Source organism: Lepeophtheirus salmonis, chromosome 14 (genome assembly GCF_016086655.4).
Source record: "Lepeophtheirus salmonis chromosome 14, UVic_Lsal_1.4, whole genome shotgun sequence".
Classification (NCBI taxonomy): domain Eukaryota; kingdom Metazoa; phylum Arthropoda; class Copepoda; order Siphonostomatoida; family Caligidae; genus Lepeophtheirus; species Lepeophtheirus salmonis.
Window position 1 is genome coordinate 11370083 of NC_052144.2, and position 27458 is coordinate 11397540.

The following is a 27458-nucleotide window of genomic DNA, read 5'->3' on the forward strand; positions in this document are numbered from 1 at the left end:
ATGTCTTTTTCCCCACGAAATATTTTTGAAAAATCATCCCAATTTTTCAACTCTGAATTTGAATATTAAAAACTGACTTTTTCACAATTATGGAACAGGTGTTCTGACACCTTACTTAACTCTCAGCAAATTGTACAGTGGACAGACTCAAGTGAGAAATCTTTTCTAAAGAGTGACTATGTCCTTAATATATATATTCAGCCTTTTTTAGGATTATAATGTGAAGGATTGATGATGCTCACTTGAGGATGAAGTTATATGTATGAAATGGCCTATATTGTTTTTCGGCAAACGTTGTCTCTTTAATTTGTTGATAAAAAACAAAAATCTGATATGAAGATTTGATTATATTTAAAATACAATTTTATAAAATTATAGAACAAATTTTATAATATTAAAATAGTTTGTACTATTTAGAGTAAAATAACTATAACTTATTTGCGTTTTGTATTGTAGTTTGTAAACCACTTTTCTGAAAGATTCATGTAATACTTCATTTTCTTTAATGTTTCTTAAATGTTAGATGGAGTTGCACTGATTAAGTATAAGCAAACATTATAGTATTACATTTATTCGATTTAACTGAGGAATCTTGTGGTGAAGTCCATATATATAACAAATATTTCTTTGTCTATGAATCACCTGGGTGTGAAACGTACACACAATGAACTCATGAGAATAACTTCTCCCGAGCGCATTGTCCATGAGCTACGGCTATGTTATCATATTTCATTAGATATAAATTGAGCTAAACTGAGCCATTATCTCATAAGTAATATCCTCTTATTTGGATTTAAAATTCGGCAATAAAGTTTAATATCATGTTGCACTTTATAAAAAAAATTTTAGAGCTAAATATCCACGGGATTGGGCAATATAATAAATTAAACTGTTTCACATCAAAACAATAAAACCATAATATTTAACATAAATTAATTGAATTAATAAGATTAAAAAAATCCATAAAATTACCCCAGAACATGAAATATGAAATTTTGTTAGTGTAAACAAATTAAACTACTCATATTATTTCAAAAGTATCTTCAATCTACAAATGAGTCTTTAATGGTTTGTACAGGCTAAAACTTTCCATTAATATTTTAAATAACAATGTTATCAACGGTTTCAGTTTTCTAATTTTTCAAATTAATAAAATGCTAGGAGGCAAGTATTTGCATCTTTTTGGTTCATGCATAAAATTTAATGAGAGATTTATACTCACAGTAGAAAAAAGAATAAAAATTAGAAACGGTATTTGTTATTGCAATATTTTACAAAAAAAATTACTTAAAAAAATGAAATTGTTAATATTTAGTTTTGTGAAAATATGAAGGAATTTCAAACAAAATAATAAATTATTAATACCTGTTTTAATAAAAATCTCATTTGTTTGAGACTGGAAATAAATACATTATAAATTAATTAATTTATAGCAAAAAGAAGTAATAAATCTGTGATATTTAATAATTAAATAAGTAATTAAGAAGATAAACAAATATACATTATTAACGTTTATTCTTAACACATAGTTTAAAAAATATAATGGGACCTCTGCACAATAAGGCATGTAAAAAATAAATATTATATTTTTATTTTTAAATAAAAATCAATTTGAAAAAACAACATGTCAAGCCCGTGACTTTTCAGCCCAGGGCATAGTTACAAAAAAATATTTCTTAAAAAAAAGTAAAGTAAATGTAATCTTAACGTTGATATTAAAGAAAGACGTAGTATTTCTAATGAATGATAAACTTAAATAAAACTAATTTAACAGGTTTGCATCTTACGCATATATAGATATACATTTTTCCTTTTTTTCGTTCTTAACTAAATAGTAATTGCTTAAAGAAACAAAATAAATACACGCCTATATCCGATAAAAATCATTCTTACGACTATAAAAAACATTTTAACTTATAAAAAGTAAATCAGTAACAAATTGAAGTATCAATAAAAATGGTTGGAAAATTCCTCATTGTATGCCTTGCCATCACTTGTGTCTTGGCTGAAAAGCCTGGACCTGCTCCATCTGCACCAGTCTACTACAGACCCTATCCTCCCCCACCTACAACTGCTCCACCTCCACCAACCACAACTCCACCACTATCACCACCACCTCCTCCACCACCACCAGCATACAAACCTTATGAGCCGTATCCTCCTCCACCACCTCCCCCACCTCCTCCACCACCACCAGCCAACTATGCCTACAGCTACGCTGTCCTTGATGACGAATCTGGCGTTGATATTGCTGCTGATGAACTTGCTGAGAATGGTGCCATTGCTGGATCTTACAAGGTTGTTCTTCCTGATGGTCGCATCAAGACTGTCACTTACACCGTTGAAGGAGACAGTGGATTCGTAGCTGATGTTCAGTTTGAGACAACTCCTGCCCCTGTTGGTGATGCTGCTGCTACTCCCGCTCCATACCCCAAATATTATCCTTATCCCGTTTAAATTGTTGCTGTGATACTTTATAAATATTATTTATATGCAAAATAAATACTCCCAAAAATAGTTTGCTGCATTTTTTTACCTTTAGAATTCATGATGGTTATTCTTTTTTAATTTCAAGAAATTTTTTTATACATAACCTATAGTTTCCAAAAATCAGTAATTGGAAAATTAAACAGCTACTAGGGTTCAAGCAGAATTGATATAAAATGAGTTATTTTTTGAAAGGATAAATGTATGTTATTGCCTTCTGTATGTAAAAAGTTGTAAGAAACAATTATTTACTGTGTGCATGTAAAAGATTTTATTTAAACATATATAACCACGTATTGAGTTAAAAAGTAGGTATATTTTACAAATATTAGTCAGTTGAAAAGTCATAGACTATTGATAATTCTATAAATGTATTCATGCAAAAGACTGTTCTTTTTTTCGGTCTCTGTTCTCAATCTTGTTATAGTATTTATAAGATCAAATCCTCTATTATAAGAAGTAATATAATTAATAAGAAAACGTGGATTATTAGCACAAAGTTTAATACGTGGTGGGTTTCTTGTACAACCATTCATACAATTTTTAGCGGCACTGCAAAATTTATCTCCCATAGTAAGAAATGCAAAATTTAAATGAAAAAAAAATATTTTTATTGTAAAATATGTGTTTCAAAGTTAAAAATAAAAATACAAACCAAAAATTGAAAATATAACTTTAAGAAAAAAAAATTTTTTTTACAAAAAAGTATTAAAATTTACTTTGTTTTTAAAATACAATTGTACCAAAGTTGTTAAAAATTGCTTACAAAATTATTATAACTTAAATTAATTGAATTATTTTGATTGTTTTAATGTAGGTACCGTTCAAATGTTAGTGGCAATGTGTATCCAATGTCACTTAAATATGAAAACAGTTGTACCAATCCAATACAGCCACTTGTAGATAATTTTATCTGTTGTAAATATGAATTTTATTATGGAAGGAAAATAGTTTCTTACAATTTATCCTGTTATGAATTTTTTTACTATGCTCTGAACTCATTTATCTTATCTTTTATTTTCATAATTTATTTACTCACATCATTGACAAACCAAAATATTGAGGACGTAATGAAAGATGATATTGAGCAAAGGAAAATTTGTAGTATTTTAGTGAAGATATGAACCAAGCGTAGAATTGATATGACAATTGTGAATAAATTAGTTTAACGTTGTTTGGAGGTGTTCACAGAAGTAACTAGCCTGTATAAAATATTACTATATTTGTTTTAAATATATATATATATAAAGTATTTGTTATAAAAATCACAGTATTAGAAAGTACCGTATCTACAAAGGATATGTTTTAAATTTGAATGCAAAGAATTGTTTAGTATTTTTCTTAGCAGCCATCGACATTGAACGTTGTCTGTGAGTTTCTGAAAATAAAGAAAATTGGTCATCCTGATGTTACACAATGCATTTAATTGAAAAACAAAAGAAGTTTGTATAAGAACGTAATATATATCCACTATCCTAGTTGAAAGGAGGTCGTACAACCTGCCAATACGACCATACTTTGCTCAACCTAAATGAGTTGAAAAATTCAGAAGAAAATATAAAGTAGGATCGGGAAAAGTTGTGACCTAGCAGATATTGTATGCATTTCAAAAAGCAAGATACATAGCATATTATTTTTTAACATGGCATGATAGAACTGTGTACAAAATGGATGCTAGGTTTACTCAATATGTAGCAAAAACAATTACTGGAAAAAGTTTTACAAGAGTGATTAGTGAAGTTTCAATGAAATAAGCAGAATTCTTTGACTGTTTCATAAGAATGGATGGATACTTAGGTCCATCATAATAAATGGAAACTGGCTCCAAAAAAGGGGAAGACTGTTTCATCTGCAGGTCAAGCCATGTTGTTAGTTTTTTGAGAAGGAATGCCCATGAACAAAATTAATTAATGAAAATTTGAAATACTAATTCGTGTAACTAATTTGTCAAATTTAGCTTGTTTGGATTATTTATGTTCCAAAACTTGAAAAAATGACTTAGTGGTGAAATATTTTCTAACAATACAAAATTGACGTTGGCAAAATTAATTTATGGAAAATGTACCTATTTTCTCAAACATCAATTCAGAATTTACAAAATAGCTAAAAATTATGCTGAAAAGTTTTGTAAATTATATAAAATGGTGCAATGAATACGTTTGTAATTAGATGTAAAATTTCTCAAATATTTATTTTTCTTCCTTAAATTACATAAACAGAAAGCATTTGAATTAATCGAAGTTGGGACTAAAATTATTGTAAAAGTATTTTTTTATTTATAAAATCAATATTATTCATCTTAATCTGCAAAAATTACATTGGTATAAAATCATTTTAACCTTTAACTATTTTTTTCAAAAAGAATAATTTTCTTCACATTTTCAAAATAACTCATCTTAATAATTCAAAACAGAGAAACTTGTGCTTTTTAAATAAATTTATTGATTATTTTTAAGTTAAAATGAGGAAAACACTATTATTAATAATAAAAAAAATAGAGTTTCCTAACTTTATTTTGTTATATAAAGTTTTAGAAGAGTCTAATTTGATATTTGAGTTATAAATTCAGAGTATAAAATAAATTAATTTATAAAGGTTGTTATTACGACCATATGTTACCAAATTTGTTTGATTATATTATGATCCTTTCATAATTTCTATACTTGAGATATAGATGAATTTTTAATAAAATAATTTGTAAACATATTTTCAAAACTAAATTAAACATTTTAAGTTATCAATTTTTAACAAAAAAGTAACAAAACTATATTGATAAATTATAAAAAATTTAAATAAAGAGATTAATAGATTTATATTATTAATGTTCATGTTTGTTATTAACACAAGGGCAGAAAGTTCACAGGGTTCACATTAGATGTCGTTATTTTTTTATTATCTAAATTTTTAGATACAAACAACCTTTTAAAGAAAGCTCTCCAAATTTTATGACAATTTGTTCTTTAGTTTCTTAGTTATTGTGCTAAATATGACACTTTTTCATTATTTGTAAAACAGTAGGCAAAAAGTAGTTCCATTTTTTAATTTCACACTACTTTTTGATTGGAAAAATATTGTTCAAAGTAAAAAATGGCTGAAAAAGTGAATTGGAAACTCTATTCCATCAAATAAATAAGAAATTAAATATACAATAACAATTTAAAAAATCTATTTTCGAAGATAAAAAAGTATTAACTTTGTCAAGCCATGAAATTGTTAAATTTAACCAAAAACATATCATTTTTTTATAAAAATGTAACATGAATTTTATGTTCACTTTGTTATTGATTGTAAAAGTTAAGTAGAAATATAAAGTTATTGAATCATCCATCATTTAATTAAATAATTATAATTTTGTTTAAATGATATTAAAATCCTTATTTAATACATTTAAATTTTAAAGGTACGCATTTTACGCATATAGGTATGTATTTTCTCCTTTTCCGTTGTTATTTAAGTAGTTGTTGCAAATAGAAATAATTATAAACACACGCCTGTATCGAAACAAAAACCATTGCTACAAGTATAAAAGGACACTTCCCTTAATAAAACATCAATCAGTTACAAATTGAAATATCAATAAAAATGGTTGGAAAATTCCTCATTGTATGCCTTGCCATCACTTGTGTCTTGGCTGAAAAGCCTGGACCTCCTCCATCTGCACCAGTCTACTACAGACCATATCCTCCCCCACCTACTCCTACTACTGCTCCACCTCCACCAACTACAACTCCACCACCACCTCCTCCACCACCACCACCAGCATACAAACCTTACGGGTCGTATCCTCCTCCACCACCTCCCCACCTTCTCCACCACCACCAGCCAACTATGCCTACAGCTACGCTGTCCTTGATGACGAATCTGGCGTTGATATTGCTGCTGATGAACTTGCTGAGAATGGTGCCATTGCTGGATCTTACAAGGTTGTTCTTCCCGATGGTCGCATCAAGACTGTCACTTACACTGTAGAAGGAGACAGTGGATTCGTAGCTGATGTTCAGTTTGAGACAACTCCTGCCCCTGTTGATGATGCTGCTTCAGCTCCCGCTCCATACCCCAAATATTATCCTTATCCCGCTTAAATTGTTGCTGTGATACTTTATAAATATTATTTATACGTTAAATAAATACTTCAAAATAAATTTTGATGCTTGATTTTAGTTAAGAATTGATGATTATTCGGTTGGATTTGAAAAATAATTTATTGCATCAATCAAACTTTTTGAAAATTAAAGACCTATTGGGTTTTATGAATACGTTAAACAAAACAGGAAATAAAAAACACGCCTGTTTTGGAAAAAATAATTGCCACCACTATAAAAGGACACCTCACCTTATAAAAAGTCTTTCAGTAACAAATTGAAGTATCAATCAAAATGGTTGGAAAATTCCTCATTGTATGCCTTTCCAAAATAGCTACAAGTTATTTTGAAAAGTATTTCAAAGAAAGCTTGCCAAATTTTATGACAATTTGTTGTTTTGTTTCTTAGAATATTGTGCTATGTATGACACTAATTTCATTATTTGTAAAGCAGTAGGTGAAAAAGAGTTCCATGTTTTAATTTCACACTACTTTTTGATTGGAAAAAAATATTGTTCAATGTAAGAAGTGGCTGAAAAAGTGATATGGAAACTCTACTCCATCAAATAGATAACAAATTTAATATACAATAACAGTTTAAAAAATCAATTTTGTAAGAAAAAAAATTAACTTTGTCAAGCCATGAAATTGTGAAATTTAACCAAAAAACATATCATTTTTTTGTAAAAATGTAACATGAGTTTTATGTTCCCATTGTTATTGATTGTAGAAGTAAAAGTAGAAATATAAAGTTATTGAATCATTTTCATTTAATTAAATTATTATAATTTTGTTTAAATGATATTAAAATCCATTTTGATACATTTAAATAATATTAAATTTACTGGTACGGATTTTACGCATATAATATGGTATTTTCTCCTTTTCCGTTGTTAATTAAGTAGTTGTCGCAAATAGAAATAATTATAAATACACGCCTGTATCGAAACCAAAACCATTGGTACGAATATAAAAGGACACTTCCCTTAATAAAACATCAATCATTAATGAATTGAAATATCAATCAGAATGGTTGAAAAATTCCTCATTGTATGCCTTGCCATCAAGGTTGTAAGGTTGTTCTTCCCGATGGTCGCATCAACACTGTCACTTACACTGTAGAAGGAGACAGTGGATTCGTAGCTGATGTTCAGTTTGAGACAACTCCTGCCCCTGTTGATGATGCTGCTGCTGCTCCCGCTCCATACCCCAAATACTATCCTTATCTTGCTTAAATTGTTGCTGTTATACTTTATAAATATTATTTATATGCAAAATAAATACTTCAAAAAATAGTTTGCTGTTTGATTTAAGATAAGAATTGATGATTATTCGTTTGGATTTGAAAGATAATTTATTGCATGTCCTATATTTAAAAAAAATCACAGTTTTTGAAAATTACAGACCTATTTATTGGGTTTATGAATAGGTCATTGTTATGAAAATTGAAATCCATTGTATGCAAAAGTTGTAAATAACAAACTTTTGGATTGTCAGAAGAAAAAAAATTGTTGAAGAAAAAACCGAACGTTAAACGAAACAGCAAATCAAAAAATAGTTTTTTTGTCCGTCAAAAAAATATTTTTCAGAAGAATGATATTAAAAGGCTTCTATAGTCTCTAAAGAAAAAAATTGTTATGATGCACATTTTTTTAACCTTAAAAACCCACACTTATAATTGTAGCAAAATTTATTCGTTGGTTTGGGCATAATTCTGGACAAACACACACCCAGACTTATCCGTTTATTAAAAGAAATTTTTTTCAGGTAGTTATTTTTTATTCTAAATCATTTTCTTAAAAAAATAGATTATAAAATTTATTTCTCAAAATTAATTCAGAATTTACAAATGTTTTGAGGGTGATATTTTATTGCCAAGCAAATCATTACACTGTGTAAATAACACTTTAAAAAAATATGTGATTTCATTATAAGCCACGATTATAATAACTACATACATCACCTAAATTTTGTAACATTTACATTCTGTGATATCAATAGAAATTCTAAAAATAATTTCATGAGTTGAAGACAATTAAAAAAATTTCTTTATTTGAACATAATCAAAACAACATTGGTTTGGAGTCATAATAAGATAAAATTAGTTACTCATATATGTAGTAAAAACATAAAATAATTATTTGTAATCAAATTTCAATGGAATTCATTTCTTCATGCGAATTTTGGAAATCAAATTCCTACTTATCAGTTTTTGGTGAGATTGGATTTATTATTATGAAATAATTACAACATTATTTCCTTTTTGTAGCCTAGCGTTGTAGGTCTCAGTCCTCTCATAAAAAACAGTGAATGAAATTAAAAGAAACGATTTCCATGCAAAGTAGCTAGTTAAATTTGCTAAGCCTTTTGAAATATACAAATAAATCCTAAACAAAACAGTATGAAGATAAATAAATAATTCATTATTATGTCTTATTTATTGTTTTAGGAGCATACTTATAAGTATTGGTTATAAAATGTAAATCAAAGAATTAAGAAGGACTATAATAAATCTTAAAATGTACAGTATCCCAGTTCACTAAAGAAGGGTTTAGCAGTAAACCATTAATCAAAATCATAAGAAAAAACGGAAAATATTAAAGGAATAGTATTTATAAATGCAAAGGAGTCACAAATACAGGATCATTTTTCGAAAGAACTAATTGACTTGTGTCATTTAAAAAAAAAACATTCTACAATTTCGTGTATTTTATGTAATTTAAATGGTATAATGGAAAATACGTTTTAAGCTCAAGTGGTCGGGAAAACTACTTTTTTTTCTTGTCCCGGAATTAGAGTATTACATAAATTATCAAATGTCGACATAAAATAGTTACATATCTTAAACTAGTTTATCCTTTACAATAGACCATTTATTGTCTATGAAGCTTCCATCCAGGGTTTTTTTCTTTTCAATTGATAAAGTCTATAATTGGTAGACACAAATTTCAATGTAATAATATTAGCTCGCATTAAGTCTGACGATAAGTACATATCCATTTAAAATTCCTAAATATTGTCTAATTCTTATTCTTCCATTCTGTGAATCCTCCTCTTCCTCCTTACACAGTCTACAAATACTTGTACCGTTCTTTTTCATCCATTTATTATTAGGCAGTGAATTTCTAATCAGCGATCCATATTTTTTCATAATTTGATTCAGCTTCACAAGATCAACCTCGGATCCATTTTTAATTTTTTACTTCAACAGGTTCCTGTAACACCCTCATTCTTTTTAGTCCTTTCACACTGAATGATATCCCTTTCTCAATATTTTGCAGTTTTTTTCAGTGGTTAAACTTCAAGAGAACATTTATTGGGGGTGTCATACTGAGTATTATAAGCCCTGCACTACTTTTACAATCATTAATATGGTGCATATCATCTTTTTTGAATTTCCAAACTATTAAATAACTTTTCATTTTCGAGAATTTCAGAGGAAAAATATAATGTCGAGGAAATCTACTATCATCTTTCCATATAATATAAGTTTTTTTGAATATTATGCTCCATCTCTAGATTTTTCTTTTTTAAACTAGCTTTATAGTCAGCATGTCGTTGATCTATTTTTCAATTTCCTTCGTCCTTTCCTTGATCCCTACACGTTGATACTTTCTTCTTTCCATTTTATCTAACTTCTCATCTTCAATATCACTTCAAGAGGTCGAATAGGGAACACTACTTGATTATTCCAAAAATTCAGAAAACATATGGAACAGGATGGTGACACACTGATGATGATTTCTTGGAAGCCTAATGCCCCAGAAGAGGCCAAAATCGTCCAAAGTACTGGTTTATTGAAGAAAATAAACAAAAAAATTGAGAAGAATCGATAAATTCAATTACTCTTGTTCAATTGTATATCATGTCATCAATGAAGACATACAGTCACACAAGTATGCATGTTGCAGAGGACATCTTCGAACACTGTCAAAAAAAAAGTTACCTTCATGTGAAAGATCTTGTTTGGTTCTTCCAAGATGATTTTTTTGGTCGAACCCTGAAGAATAGCTCGAAGAATAATAGATGGTTGGAAAAAAGTCAATATAACATTCCTAGGATCAAGAAGACTAAGTAACCACAGAAAGTTATGGTCCTTGGCGTTTTTAATAGTGATGGTCACGTAGTGCCGCATTTCATCTTCCAGCAGGGCCTCAAGGTTAACGACAGTATCTACATAACTGTTCTACGCACAAAATTCTTCTCTAGGAACTGCAGCATCATTAAAAGAACTAGCTTGAATCTAATAGCAAGATGGGGCACCCTGTCACACCAGCAAAAGAATACTCAACTTTCTTGATTTAGTGAATTTTATATTCGGTCAACAAAAGTTCATGGCCTCCTTACTTGACGAAATTGAATTCTTTTGTCAATTTTGTCTCGGACAATGTGAACTGGTTTTTAATGAAGGTCCCTAGAGCACCACAAGATCCCTGAGAACTGTAATAAGGATGGCTTTTATGACTTTAACCAGTGGGACAGTCAACACAGCAGTGGTCGTTTCTAGGGACGCTATGAACTTATGGTCGGAGCTAACGAATATTTAATTGATTTAATCTTAAATTTATCATATAATATTTATTTTTGTGAAAGTATTAATGAAATAAGTTAAGAAATAAAGTTATATTTTTTTTATCGGCTTACGAACATTTAAATGAACCACCCTTTATTCGCTAAAACTATTGGGAGCTTTGGTTTTTATACTTATCAAATGTATCGTTTTAAATCTATAAAAATGCCGGTTTTAATAATGATGATGTCATAAGGGCACCGTGTCGATGAAAAAACGTGTATTTTTTATTACTATTAGACAAAAAATAAATGCAATTATTCCTATCCAAATATACTTTTAATTAAGGTGGAGATGATGTTTACATGTCACGCCCCCTCGTACCAGCTTCCTAGTAGAAGTATGTATAGAACAAGTTTTAAAGAATTTGAAGATATGTCATGAATAACCTGTTTTTTTTTATATGGAAGAGGATTAAATGTCTTAGTTTTGCATCTTCATGCGTAGATGATTTTATTACTTGAATTTTAAGAAAGAAATGAACACTTCATTGTCTACCTACATATTAACCACTTAAAAAATCTTAATAAAATATTTTGGTTAATGACGTTTGTTGAAGCATAAAAATTGTAATGATTAACACAGGAAAAAATAAGATTGGAATTCATGACAAAATTTCAAAACAACATTTAAATTTTAATATTATGTTTTGAACCAATCTAATTAAGATATCTACTTATATAATCAAATCAATATATAGAAAACATACACTAAACTACTTTTTATGCTATGCAAAAAAGTACTTATTTATCTTATGTTAAAATAACTTTTTTCTCAAAACATGGTTTCACCTCGCTTACCCAAAAATGTACAGTGTGTTTTCAGCTCTAAATATTTCTGTTTCTCTCATTTATTTCCTTTTCATAATTTTCAATGTTGATTAATTAAATTTTCTCTGTAAAAATGTGAAAAATATCAATTGATGAATATTTAACACTTCCAAGCCTTAGAAAAACGGCCTTGCTACCAACTAAATTAGTGCATTTTATTTGTTTTTTTAAGGAAAAGTTGTGCTACACAATAGTGGTAACAATGTAAACAAAATTAATTTTCACTGGGGCCTTTTATATTTTATGCTTGAAGTCTTCATCGAGTTCTGCGTAGCTGTTAGCATAGTTAGCTGGTGGTTGTGGTGGATAATGAACATTTTGACATCTTGTCATCATAAATGAACAAAAAGCAAAAAGATAGCGTATCTTATATATGCTGAAGTTGAGGTATCAAAGTTTTCAAGGAAGCTAAGATAAGGAATGATATATTTGATAGATTGAATTTTATTTTTATCATTACAGAGTTAGAGTAAACAAGTATCTCGACAAAAAACTGAGAATGGACGCCAAGGAGGCCACAATCATTGTAAGTGGGGGAGTATTGATCCATTTGAATCCGTGAGAATAAGACTTTTATGAAATATCGGATTTGGATCGATAATGCCAATTCCACCAATGTGTCCTACTTATATATATACATTATTGAACAATTTGTGAAATCCATGATATAGAACTGTTTAATTCAGGGTACTGGATGTCCTTTATCTTAAATAACGTAAATTGTTATTGCTGAAAGTTGTATAACACAAAAATTTGAACAGATTTAAGGATAATTGTTAAGAGTCTTTTTTAAATAAATAGACGTTTTTAAGATATATACACGATTCACTGCCATATTATACTTTAAAAAAATCACATAGATATAAAAAAACAAAAAACAAGGAAAGATCATTCCAGCATTTCAAAAATTTATAATAACATTCTTATGTCTAATAATGAAAATCTTATGAATGCACTAATTTCATGCAAAGGTAAATTAGTACTTGAGAAGTATCTAAGGTCCTCATGCCATTTATATGATTTGGCTATCTACGACTGACTAGACATTATTCGGGGATACAGTTTAGTTATATATTATTGCAATAAGAAAATTAACACTAACATTTATATGTAACAAGGGAAAAATGATTTGGAGACATAATTGTTGATATATTGATGGATTCAATCTTGAAAATTATATGAATAATATTTCAAGACAAAATATCATAAAATACTTATATAATTACTACTATTTGTAATAATTATGGAAGCAATCTGTATTTCTTATAATATTGAAAATAAAACATCCAAATTTCGCCGTTTCCTTACTTATTGGAAATTGATAATATCTTAACTAAGGGGTATGTCTTCTAAGGGGATGGCTTATGTTACTACTCAAGCCTTTCTTAACTACTTGCCTCAAAAATATATGGATATCGGGTCAGTAAGACGGATAATTTATAAAAAGGCACATATACATTTTTTTTAACTTTCATGATGTGGCAGGCTTGAAAACAGAAGACACTAATTAACTTTTAAAAATAGGCTACCGCCCACTCGATCATTTTAGTCTTCCTTCATAGACAGCTTCTATTTCAGCATAAAGATCCACTCCTTGTATGCCTTTGTTGTATTTATTAGCTTTATTGGAAATGTCAGGTTTGTATACTCTTATTCAACTCTATATTACCCTTTTACGTTATAAAATGGAATATGTTTGAAACTATATATGAAAATTAGTTTGTAGTGAGATACTTTTTATAAAAACAATACATTGAAATATACGTAAATCAGTATGCTAAGATTATTTCTTTTAACAAACTAATTTCAAAATAAAATAAAAATTCAAAATATGATTTGAATGTATTAAAAATAAATATTGAGCGACAACAAAAATCACAAAAAATCATAATAATAGAATTTAAAATGTACAAAATACATTTTCCAAGATGCTTGTCTTTTCTTGAAAACTATAGCTTTAAATTAATCGACAATAAAATTTGAAATAGATTCTTAAGTACTAAAATGGCCAAGTAAATATTTTATAATTTTATTTTGAAAATAGAAAAAGTAAGGTACTTAAAAAGACAGATAAACAGTAGTAAATTGATAAATATGGCAAGTTCATTGAAAAAATCATACTTGTATGAAGTGTGAAATAAATTAACCCATCGACTGTAATAGCTAAAGCTAAAAGAGACAAAACTCTGACATATCATTTGTTTGAGCTGTTTTTGATAATTTGATTTTTTGGAAAGCAACATTACCGATTTTTGGCTTTTTGTTTTTTAAACTTTTTTTTGACAATTTATTTCTTGTTGTTATAAACAACTTAAAGAAACAACACAATTGCATTGGCTTAAAGTATTTGTATATATATATATATATTTGTTGATCTCAAGTAGGTATATGCACATATTTTATGTTGCTATATAAATGATGTAGAAATAGGAAAATTGGACAATATATCACTTTTTTAAATAGCATTATTTCAACGATAAATATAGAATTTATTAATTTATTCCTTAAGCAGGGTATGGGTTATATTTGGGATATGGAACAGGAGCATCAGCAGCTGGGGCAGGAGTAGTCTCAAATAGAACATCAGCAACAAATCTACTGTCTCCTTCAACAGTATAAGTTACAGTCTTGATGCGACCATCAGGAAGAACAACCTTGTAAGATCCTGAAACGGCTCCATTCTCAGCAAGTTCATCAGCAGCAATATCTAGACTGGTTTCTTCATCCAGGACAGCGTAGCTGTAGGCATAGTTATCTGGTGGTGGTGGAAGAGGAGGGTAAGGCTGGTATGGCTTATACGCTGGTGGTGGTGGAGGAGGTATTGTCGTAGTAGTAGTGGGTGGAGGAGGGGGAGGAGGATAGGGTTTGTAGTGGACTGGTGCTGGTAGAAGTCCAGGCTTTTCAGCCAAAGCACAAGTGACAGCAAGGTATACAATGAGTAATTTTCCAATTATTTTTGTTGTCTGGACATAGAAATCTGCCTAAAAAAATCACATAAGACCGAACCGAAGAAAAAATTACTTGCTGAACCGAGTCTCAATATTGTAGGACATTTGCCCCATTCTATAGATACCATATAAATTATTGTATCAAATATGTATCTGTAAAGATAATATTTTATCCATCTCAGAACTCGGACTCAAGTTATTTTCTATAGACTTATGATTCACTCGGATCATATGAACTTAAACATGACTAAGACCCTTTAAATTTGAATCTTAGAAAACTTTGTTTCATGGTATTCATGTATGAAGACGATTTGTCTATTGAACATTCTTTTCTTAGTTTATTATGTCATATAATGTTTTATCCTCATACAAAAATTTAATTTGATTTGCATCATAACATATTTTATTAGATAAAATAATTCAATAATCATATCAAGTAAAAAATATTATATTATCAGTTTTAACATTCTAAACTTCAAAAGTAAAATAAAATTTGAAATTTTATAGTTTTGTATTAATGAGTAATTTTTAAGTATTTTTTTTTCAATCACAGATTTATTTGGGTCACAATATCAAAAATTCTAATGAAAGAAAAATCTGTTTGTTCCAAATTCTAAGAAATGAATGTTAATTATCATATAGTATGACAACAAAATCAAGTATATACTTATTATTATATTTATAGATATAATTTTATTAATGAAACAAGATTGTTGATGCACAACAAGGTGGAGTGGGTATTCTTTTAACACGCCTTCGTTACATATAAATATGTGGTTGAAAGGGAAAAGAGTCATCAGTTCTCAATTGAATCCTCAACGAAAATGATCGGGAAGTTCCTCATTGTATGCCTTGCTGTCACTTGTGCCTTGGCTGAAAAGCCTGGACCTCCTCCACCCGCACCAGAATACTATAGACCCTATCCTCCTCCCCCTCCTCCACCCACTACTACTACAACAACCCCTCCTCCACCACCACCAGCGTATAAGCCATACCAGCCTTACCCTCCTCCTCCACCTCCCCCACCACCACCAGCTAACTATGCCTACAGCTACGCTGTCCTGGATGAAGAATCCGGTCTAGATATTGCTGCTGATGAACTTGCTGAGAATGGCGCCGTTTCTGGATCTTACAAGGTTGTTCTTCCCGATGGTCGCATCAAGACTGTCACTTACACTGTTGAAGGAGAAAGTGGATTCGTTGCTGATGTTCTATTCGAGACTACTCCTTCCCCAGCTGCTGATGCTCCTGCTCCATACCCTAAATATACCCCATACCCTGCTTAAGGAATTATGTTCATTGTTAATTAATTCTTTATTTATTTTTACAAATATAACTGTATACAAGTAAGATCAGTTGTCAAATTTTATTTTTCTTACATAATTTACATACATTGGGTTTATGAAATATTCTTAATTTGGGAAAATTGTTTATGAGTTCTAATAAATACCTCAATGTGTGGTAGGCTGTAGCTGGTCCTTTTCGTATTATGATGATTTAACAAAAAAACAAAAAAATTTTAAGCTTGTCATTGAAGAATTTAATCAAAGATTTTTATACATTGTTTATTATAAAGTCTGGATGTTATCCATTGAAGGCCTGAATTGTTTAATTTAGATGTACTTGGTATGATATAAACCATCTCTTTCAAAACAGTATTAGTAGTTTTTTGGGTTATGAAATGCCACATTAGCCGAGGTATTTATTATTTCGTTGAAGACAAACTCTGAAACACACTTTATGCCTCAGAAATTCATCACTCCCGATATAATTAGTAAATTTTGGAGATGGACCATGAGCAAACAACATATCCCAACATAGAAAATGCACTAATATAATGGGACTCCATATACGGAATATAGTTTATGTTGGCACATGCTTTGTTTTTCACATCAACAAGAGTGTTATGTGATGGTTATTGTATCTTACGTCTATGTCCTTGGGTATCCTAACCAGTCTTTGTTCTTGAAGAATCTGTCAATTCTTATTTTTGAGATACATAGTGTGGAGAGTTAGAATGGATGGTATTTTTGGAAGGGAGAATCATACAATCAGCGGATGTTAAAATTGTGGAACATATTTCCTGCCTTTAAAGTCCCTCTGTTGCCATTGATTAGATGGTTTAACCGTGGTAGCTTTTTCCAAGAATGTTTTTTTTTTTTTCTTTGTCTCCAAGACCTCAAAATTTTCAACATTTCGTATGCTGCTGTTCTATTAAATTATTGTTGGGCAACAAAGCTGACACTTATTTACATAACTATTATTTTCATAGTCAACCGTATTGGTGCCACCACTTTTCCTCTTATATACGCAATATATTCTCAACTCTTAATTGGCGTGAATAGTTGGATTCAATCCTAATATTTAAGTATAAATTATCATTAGATTGGTTTATCTTGGTCAGTCATTATTAAGAACAAGGAAATACTGTTATTGAGCTCTGTAATATAGAAAAAAAGTCTTCTTTCATTTTACATCCTTTAATGTGATTTATTACACGACAAAGGTTTATATAATTTTCAAAAGATCTGAAAAAAACTAGGAGCCACTCCCAAATCCAAGAAAACTGCGTTTCAAATATGATTGTTAAAGCTACATAGCATTATTTTTACTGAAAAATTTATTTCACATACTAGGTAGCACGTTTTGCTTCTGAAAAATATTTTTGTTTAAAAAAATTAGAATTTGTATATATATATATACCCCCAAGAAATAAATTTAAAATTTTATTTTTTTTATGATTCGCCTGTTAGTTTATTTTCATAATGGGTCGACGTATTGTCATACAAATTATGATTAAAAAATACCAAAACAGTAATTCTAAGAAATTATTTTGATATGTCAATTTAAATAATCTTTTTGTTTTATTTAAATCAATATTGAGATTATTTATGCCCTTTTACATTTGAAACATTCACTTCTTAATATTTTACTCAAAAATGTTATAATTTTAACATTCAATATATGTTCAAAAAAAGAAAAGAAATTTAAACCTTTCCAAATTTTGATTTTACTATGAGTACCAGAGTGTCTTATTTATAGGGTGATCCATAATTATAACTTTTATTCTGCATTGTTGGAAAAGGTAGGTTAAAACGTTTATCTCTACATTTTTGAAAATCACATTTAAAAATATTTAATTAATATATATATGAATTTTGAAATGTTTCAATTTGAAAGTACTGATGCTGAATTTAAAAAGTTATATTACACTTCCTTTCCTCATGAATATAATCCTGATTTTTCTTTTTGATGATCAATATAATTTCCCGCCCAGCGAACTACTTTGGGTGCTGAAACGACCAGAAAGAGTTTTGTGAGTTTCCTTTTTATCTTAGATATAATTTATTCACATAATTAAATTCAAATGATTCATTTGAAATTTGCATAAAGACTGGCAGTAAATAATTTTTATTCACAATTAGTTATACGAAATGTGTTTAAATAGTAGGGCGACTTTTCAAAATTTCGAAGACAAGGTATATAGGATATGTACATATATGCATTGGATAAGGTTTAAAATAATATGTCAATAATTGATTTCGTTATCATGCAATATGTTAATTAATATATATGTACAAATATTTAATTCTTTTTTTTCAATATTTCAGAATTTGGAACTGATAGTTTTTCCTTAACAAAATATTATTTATTACACATTATTTCAGGAGTTTATTAGTTTATGACTATAAAATTTCAATTTATATCAGACAATAGAAAAGAAGTCCATAAATAAGGAACATGATGGTTTTAATTAAATAACATAATGAGTTTATCATTGTAATGGTTAATGTAATGATTTCTAAAAATATATATTTTTTTGAACGAAAGAATAAGAAAAACAAAACATCATACAGCAGAACTGACAAATGCATAAAACAGAATCAACAGTTATATTACAGTTGACATTGTTTCGACTCTGAGTCATTGCAGATATAATGGAAATTTACATAAATAACTAAAAAAAAGTATTTTTATATTTCATTAAATAAATATTAATTTTGATTTTTTCTCTTGAGCTTCGTTACATAAATTCAAAATTCTACTAATGTGATAAATTAAATATAGTTTTATGACAAGAATTTGTTGTACAGTTATTCATGTTTGAAATTTTATAAAGCCTAATAATAAAATAACATGAGAATTTAATTAAGAAACTGTGTCCAAATAAAAGCTTTTTCAAGCTTGATATTGCAGTTTTCTCCAAAACCATATAGATTTTTGTGGTGGGATGACTTCCTACATAACATTCTTTTAGTATATGCTTAAGGAAGCTGCAGTTCCTAAATTTTTTTTTTTTTTTCATTGAATACTTTGATGAGAACCTCTGTAAAAAAGGTAAAACGAAGTAGGATATTTCAAGTACATTTCCTTGGTTGTAAGAATTGAGTCCAAATTAAGTTTTATAAAGTCCGTACTAGTTTCGTTTCACATTAATGCTCCTTTAAATTTTTCTTAATTATCTTGCCTAATAATTTTTTCTCTTATGGTAGAAATTTGGAAGGGGGACCTTGGGGTATTCCTTTTGGGTTTAAGGAGTATTACTGGAGTTAATTCTGTATCATTACAAATATAACATCATCCTTCAAACTTTGAACACATAAAAAAATATATTTAAGGCTCAGGGTAAATATTAGTGTTGGATTTTGGTCTGGGATCCTAAACCAGTCTTAGGCCGTTATAATTTTGGTTGAACTGAACAAAATTTTGTCACAGAGAAAAATTTGGTCTAGATCAGCTTTTTGTTCTAGTTTTATTTGAAATGTGTCTAAACCGATTTTATATTTAAATTAATTGTGAGGTCAAATTTGTTTGTTAATTGTAAACATGAAGTAATGCCGTCAAATGAAGATGAAAAAGGTATATCTCTGAAGATTTTCATACCATTGTCCCTTTTGAATTTGGAACTCCAAATTTAAACATCTCTTTAGGTATATGATCAAATTTAAAGTATATTTTATAAGCCTTTATTTTCATTTAGTTGTAACTCTTGCCCTACAGAAATTGTCAAATTAAAAGTATATTCCTTACAATTTCCTATATTCTCCTTTGGTTCCAACTATTGGCCTGAGTAATTGTCAAATTAAGGCCTGTCTATGTTTTAAATTGTGATATATTGTAGTTGAATAGTTATTACTTCATTATACGTGATTGGATATATTTTGTATTTTATTTGTATAATTTTTTTCTAGTACATAATGTGTACTTTATAGATTTTCAAGTTTTTCCTGATATTTTACTACACAAAAGATTTTTCTTTAATATAATAAATACATCAATGTCAGTTGATCTACAAAGAGAAAAAGAAATTCTGTTTTACATAATATAAGACCCCGAAAGAATCAGTCGATAAAGTGAGAACATAATCTATGGGTTGACGTTCTGAGAATAAATTTTGCATCGAAATATATTCCCTCATCGAGTTGAACCAAAAATAATCGGTCCATAAAATGATATTGAAAGATATTGGTACTTAAAGTCAGACTGAAAAGAATCAGTACACAGTCTCTTACCACTGTCTGGACATAGAAATCTGCCTAAAAAAATCACATAAGACCGAACCGAAGAAAAAATTCCTTGGTGAACCGAGTCTCAATATTGTAGGACATTTGCCCCATTCTATAGATACAATATAAATTATTGTATCAAATATGTATCTGTAAGGATAACATTTTATCTATGTCAGAACTCGACTCAAGTTATTTTCTATAGACTTATGATTTACTCGGATCATATGAACTTAAACATGACTAAGACCCTTTAAATTTGAAATCTTAGAAAACTCTGTTCCATGGAATTTATGTATGAAGACAATTTGTCTATTGGATAATAGTTCATGCACAGTTCTTAGTCTATTATGCCAAAGAATGTTTTGTCCTGATACCAAATTGTAATTTGATTTTGCATCATAACAATGTTCATTAGATAAAATAGTTCAATAATCATATTAAGTAAAACAATCATGATATTTGTTAATGCACTTTTAACATTCTAAACTTCAAGAGTAAAATAAAATTTGAAATTTTATAGTCTTGTATTAATTAGTTATTTTTTCAATCACCGATTTATTTGGGTCACAATATCTAAAATTCTAACGAAAGAAAAATCTTTTTGTTCCAAAATTTAAGAAATGAATGTTAATTATCATATAGTATGACAACGAATTCAAGTATATACTTATTATTATATATATAGATATAATTTTATTAATGAAACAAGATTTTTTATGCATAACAAGATGGAGTGTGTATTCCTGTAACACGCCCTCGTTACATATAAATACGTTGTTGAAAGGGAAAAGAGTCATCAGTTCTCAATTGAATCCTCAACGAAAATGATCGGGAAATTCCTCATTGTATGCCTTGCTGTCACTTGTGCCATGGCTGAAAAGCCTGGACCTCCTCCACCCGCACCAGTCTACTACAGACCCTATCCTCCTCCCCTCCTCCACCCACTACTACTACAACAACACCTCCTCCACCACCACCAGCGTATAAGCCATACCAGCCTTACCCTCCTCCTCCACCTCCCCCACCACCACCAGCTAACTATGCCTACAGCTACGCTGTCTTGGATGAAGAATCCGGTCTAGATATTGCTGCTGATGAACTTGCTGATAATGGCGCCGTTTCTGGATCTTACAAGGTTGTTCTTCCCGATGGTCGCATCAAGACTGTCACTTACACTGTTGAAGGAGACAGTGGATTCGTTGCTGATGTTATATTCGAGACTACTCCTGCCCCTGTTGGTGATGCTCCTGCTCCATACCCTAAATATACCCCATACCCTGCTTAAGGAATTATGTTCATTGTTAATTAATTCTTTATTTATTTTTACAAATATAACTGTATACAAGTATGATCGGGTGTCAAATTTTATTTTTCTTACATAGTTTATATAACTTGGGTTTATGAAATATTCTTCATTTGAGAAAATTGTTTATGAATTCTAATAAATACCTCAATTTGTGGTAAGTTGTAGCTGCAACTACTCTTCGTATTATGATGATTTAACAAAAAACAAAAAAAAACTTAAGCCTGTCATTAAAGAATTTAATCAAATATTTTTAAACATTGTTCATTAAAAAGTCTGAATGTAATAATATGAAGGCCGGAATGGTTTAATTCATAGTAAGGTAGATGCGTTTGGTTTGATATAAACACTTTCTTTCAAAACATTATAAGTAGGAAAAGGTGTTGATTTGTGAAAATGAGCGGATTCCAGTTAAACCCAATCTTTCTATTATGAACCTATTTCGTGTGCATTTTGGAAGCAAAACATGCCCCTTACCATTACAATGACTTGTTCAAACCTGAAAGTGTGTATTTTTAAGCAAGTGTTAAATCAAAAAGTAATAATACAGGTATGTTGAGGATATTTTACACTTAATCAATAAACTTAAAAATATAATTTAAAGGGCAAAGTTAAGAAAGATATTTAGACCCTTCCAAATTTTTTATATTATCATCTAGACTAAACTGCAACACCGAGCTATCTGGACAAAATATTGAACTGTGATATCCAACTGATGACGATATATTCGACAATATTAAAGTTAGGAAATTCAGATTTTGTTATGATTATTAACATCAGTTCGACATTAAAGTATCAGTCTTTTTTACAAATGTATACCTTTTATAAATATAATATAACTAAAATTTATATTGAATAATAAAGTTCACTCATCAAGGATATAAAGCTATTTAATTGAACTTCTTTCATTATATAAACTTGGAAAATAGAGATTCAATGTAGAACCTGTCAACTCGACTTATGCATCTCTACTTTACTTTTCTCTTCTTCCGACAATTCATCTTCGCCTGTCCTAGGGCCGTGTTCCTTTTTGCCCTCATTCATCATGAGTATGTAACACTTATTTTTCTTTGGCTGATGAAATGCCACATTAGCCAAGGTATTTATTATTTCATTGAAGACAAACTCTGAAACACACTTTATGCCTCAGCAATGCATCTTTCCCGATATAATTACTAAAGTTTAGAGATTGACTATGAGCAATCAACATATCCCAACATAAAAATGTACTGATATAATGGGACTCCACACATGGAATATAGTTTATGTTGGCACATGCGTTGTCTTTCACATCAACAAGAGTGTTATGTGATGGTTATTGTATCTTACGTCTATGTCCTTGGGTATCCTAACCAGTCTTTGTTCTTGAAGAATCTGTCAAGGTGTGTTTAAATAGTAGGGCCACTTTTCAAAATTTCGAAGACAACGTATATTGGATATGCTAAATTTGTTTACTCTTTTACGTGGTTACATTCGAAAAAGAAAATATATTTATTGTTGAAAGATATATAATATGTTTAGTTAGTTTGTGAGAGGCCTTCTGGTTGGAAGCATTTTATATGTTTGGCGGTTTTTGCTTTTGAAAAAACATAAATCAAAGAATTTCAATGAAATTTTGCTTAAAATACGAAATAAAATGCTACAAAATATTTAAAATGTTGACAATGGCATATAGTGAAACTATATATATATATAAAAATATATATAAGTGGTAAAAACTCTTTTAAGATGTGCGGGAATATCCCAATGACGAACCTTGCTCTGGACGTTCATGCAAATTGAAGCAGTAATTCAGTCGAATTACTATCAGAAATGTTTCTGAGAATATTAATATAAGTTTGGGTCGTGCCATAATTTTTTTCAATGTTTAGGGCATGTGACAAGTATATATAAGTTTGTTCCGGAACTGCTTAATTTTGACGAAAAAGAATTGTCGTATTAGCATCGCTAATGAACTGTTGACAGATATAAATCATGATGCTGATTTGCTCAAAAATGTTCATAACTGGTGATGAATCATGCCTGTATGTTTACGAAAAAACAAAACAAAAAACTGAAGAAACCTATGAACGGACATATAGCAAAAAATACAAAATACTTCTACTCATTATGCCTCTCACATACGAATTGATATCTTATATACCTTTAAAAAATAAAGATATGTTCTTTTCGAATGTACTAGCATAAAAAGAACATTAAAAAAATTAGCGTACCAAATTTACATTGCACGCGAAATTTAGAAAATAACCTTACTTTTTGAACTCACCTCGTATTATACATATATCAATAAATAACAAATCTTGAGGATCATGTGGGTTTGGCTTTCTTGCCTCATCAATGAATTTCCCCGAATACAAAGTTGTAATAAATTAAAAGACATCTGAAATCAAATTCACTGTTATGTTTATGGTAAACTAGCAGAGGGTTACCCGGCGTCCCTCAGACGATTAAGGGTGCAGGAAATACCATTGAAAATGGTCAATTTAATTTTATTAATGGGGGTGATCCTATCGAGGTGGTCGAACGTTAAGGGATTCTATAATGCATTATAATATAACCCATCTATATTATATGAAATGCCTTATAACAAATATTTTTAAAAAAACAACTTATAAACAGATAATAACTTTTTGAAATATATACATAAAAAACTTATCTAACGAGAAGTTCATACTATATTTTGTCAAAAAATTGTTAAATCGAAATTTGCAAAACAAAGGGAAAACCCAGTTTTGCACAAATTTTGCTAAAAAAACAAAGTAAATAGCAATTATTGGTTTTGTATAAAGAGCAACACAAACCCATAAAGATTTTTTTCGTTCTCAGAATACCAAAAAAGTTATGGAGAATAATGTTGTCCAAAAATTAACCATCAATAAGTAGTTCATTTTTTTCAAATATTGCAAAAATTATGTGATAAAATATTTGAGAAATTCCAAAAAATCTTCATTCTTGCGTAAAGACCTTAATTTTTATGTTCAAAATATAATCTTCTTAAAAATTAAAGATTGACGGAAAGAGCTAAGAAAAAAAATTATAGAAAACGTTCATATTCATCTGGTTTTTTGAGAGGACATTCATGTATTGATTTATAACTCCCCCTAATCTAGTCTCCATGAGCTCCAAAAAACATTTTTTTTGTTTTGGATACTCTTATATGATCCTCCCTATAGAATTGGCACCCTCGTTTTTTCCTGACAAGGTTCAAAAGAGGCACCAATGCAAAGTTTTGGACTCCTAGGTAAAACAGTTTAGGCATTCATGAAAGACACAATAACCCAAAACTCCATTATGCGTATACAAATAATAAATATCTTTTTTATTTAATTATATAGTAGTAAATTAGGTGTAGGTACCAAATTTTACATTTATAGGCTACATAGTTTTGATAGTTACAAAAAAGTACATTTATTAATATATTGAATAGGCACCATAGTCTGACCTGTACATGCACGTTGTGTATCATTAACGTCTATGGTAAAATAAAAAATGAAATTTTATAGTCAATAACTTGTCAAAAGTAAATACTTTTAAGAATATATATTTTTATTTGGTTAAAAGTTATGTTATATTGAACAAAGGAAAATTTATCTTTTCAAAAATTTGAAACAAATAAAAATTAATTCTGAAATATTTAATTATTTAGAATTATAAGGAAATCAAGTTTAGACTAATTATTTTTTATATTATTTAAATTGTATTAAATAAACATGATTTTGTCCACAACAAGGTAGAGTGGGTATTCTTTTACTATACCCTCGTTTAAAAATAAATATGTTTTTTGGTTGTGAAAAAAGTCATCAATTCACAATTGAATCATCAACGAAAATAATTGGAAAATTCATCATTGTATGTCTTGCTGTCACTTGTGTTTTGGCTGAAAAGCCTGGACCTCCTCCACCCGCACCAGTCTACTAAAGATCCTATCCTCCTCCCCCTCCTCCAACCAATACTACTACTACGACAACACCTCCACCACCACCAGCTAATTATGCCTATAGCTACACTGTCCCGGATGAAGAATCTGGTCTAAATATTGCTGCTGATAAACTTGCTGATAATGGTGCCGTTTCTGGAATTTACAAGGTTGTTCTTCCCGATGGTCGCATTAAGACTGTCACTTACACTGTTGAAGGAGAAAGTGGATTTGTTGCTGATGTTATATTCGAGACTACTCCTGCCCCAGCTGATGATGCTCCTGCTCCATACCCTAAATATACCCCATACCCTGCTTAAGGAATTACGTTCATTGTTAATTAATTCTTTATTTATTTTTCAAATAAAACTGTTTTAAAAAATGATCTATTGTCTAATTTTCTTATTTATACATTATTTATATATTTACATTGTAGATGTTTTTCGAAATATTAGGTTTTTGAGAATGCATATACTAGTGACATAGAAATGCGACAACGAAAAATGATACAAGTTCAAAATACTAAATTTTATTTACAATTGACCGTGTTTTTATTAATTATTACAAATATCATTAAGGAATGAAATAATCAAAATATTTACAAGCAGATGATATAACGGAGTTGAATCTCTTCAAGCTTTAATAATGTCACGGTACATAACTTTGCTGTCGATCTTAAAACAAAATTGCAAATTATTTTATCATAAGTTAAGGGTTCATCTCAAAAATCAAAAATTGATACTATTGTGTTTCTTTGTCAGCTGTTCATGTTTCTACCTATATTACATGCATGTATCCATAGAGGACTCTGGTACAACAAAGTCACATTAAAAAGTTGAATAAATTATCGTTTTCATTCAAATGTAATTTATGTAATATATAAAATTGTTATCTGTCCTCATTTGTGTTAAGTTATTCTCATTTGTTTATCTTTTCAATTGTTATCTTCTTGTACAATTTTAAAAGTAAAAAGGAGTTGTGCTTATTGTTACTCATCAAATGATGCTTTTTATAGTGAGTACTAATACTTTGAAATAACTAAAACCATATGAGCCGAAAGAGTTAAAAATGTTTGTTTTCTTTATATTTGTACTCAAAAATGATCATTATACCTCACAAAAGTTATACATATTTTAATTTTTTTTCTTGTTTTAAGAAATAGATTGGGAGTTTATAATGGCCAATGCCCTTACATTTTGTGTTATGATGATTTGAGAAATTGTATTTAAATTGAATAAATTTTGATCTTGAATAAAGTCAGAAATAATATATATAATAGAGTACTTACAAATTTAAATTGTGAATAAATAACAAGAATTAATAGCAAACTGATTTCATTTTTGGAAAGCAATGACAACATTGTCTATTGATCTTTTTGATTTCAATTTTCTCACGATATAGCCTTAAATATTTGATAATATAATCAATTAAAATGATGTCTTTAAATTGCGTTTGCTCAATAACTCTACAAGTTAGGAGGGGTCTTACCTTAATAAAATGTGTAGGTTTATTTTTACCAGACTTTTCTAATGCCCAATTATCTGTAGTGTATTTTGGTGGGGAAAAAATGGAATATAATTTTTTCCTTTTTGATCTAAAAATCAGCTAAAAAACACTACAATTACTGCTTCTTTTCGGAAAATCTCATTTATGATCTAATTTTTAAATCAAGAAAGAATAAATTCCCGTATATGCCTTTTATACTTAAAACAATAAGTTTATAATATTTTGCATAAAAAAAAAATGTTATGGTGGTAGTATATTAAAATTACATTTTCACAGAGTTCGACAAATTATCATAATAGCAACAGTT

General features: G+C 29.1%; 2 protein-coding genes and 1 pseudogene across 2 annotated transcripts; all 3 read left to right on the top strand.

Moving 5' to 3' along the window:
- Window positions 1–6069: 6069 nt before the first annotated feature.
- Window positions 6070–6569, top strand: LOC121129385 (cuticle protein 7-like). The gene is made up of 2 exons (XM_040725106.1): window positions 6070–6263; window positions 6326–6569. Exons 1-2 carry the CDS (start codon window positions 6070–6072, stop codon window positions 6567–6569), a joined length of 438 nt encoding a protein of 145 aa, XP_040581040.1.
- A 9135-nt stretch (window positions 6570–15704) lies between these two features.
- LOC121129387 (uncharacterized) lies at window positions 15705–16266 on the top strand. Its single transcript, XM_040725109.2, has one exon. It carries the CDS (start codon window positions 15741–15743, stop codon window positions 16200–16202), a length of 462 nt encoding a protein of 153 aa, XP_040581043.1. The 5' UTR covers window positions 15705–15740; the 3' UTR covers window positions 16203–16266.
- Window positions 16267–21214: 4948 nt separating this feature from the next.
- LOC121129388 (uncharacterized) lies at window positions 21215–21777 on the top strand (annotated as a pseudogene).
- Window positions 21778–27458: the final 5681 nt, after the last annotated feature.

Coding starts and splice junctions, on each gene's coding strand:
- LOC121129385 (XM_040725106.1), top strand. CDS start 6,070: ATGGTTGGAAAATTCCTCATTGTATGCCTTGCCATCACTTGTGTCTTG. Junction 6,264..6,325: donor CCAGCATACAAACCTTACGG/GTCGTATCCTCC, acceptor CTATGCCTACAG/CTACGCTGTCCTTGATGACG.
- LOC121129387 (XM_040725109.2), top strand. CDS start 15,741: ATGATCGGGAAGTTCCTCATTGTATGCCTTGCTGTCACTTGTGCCTTG.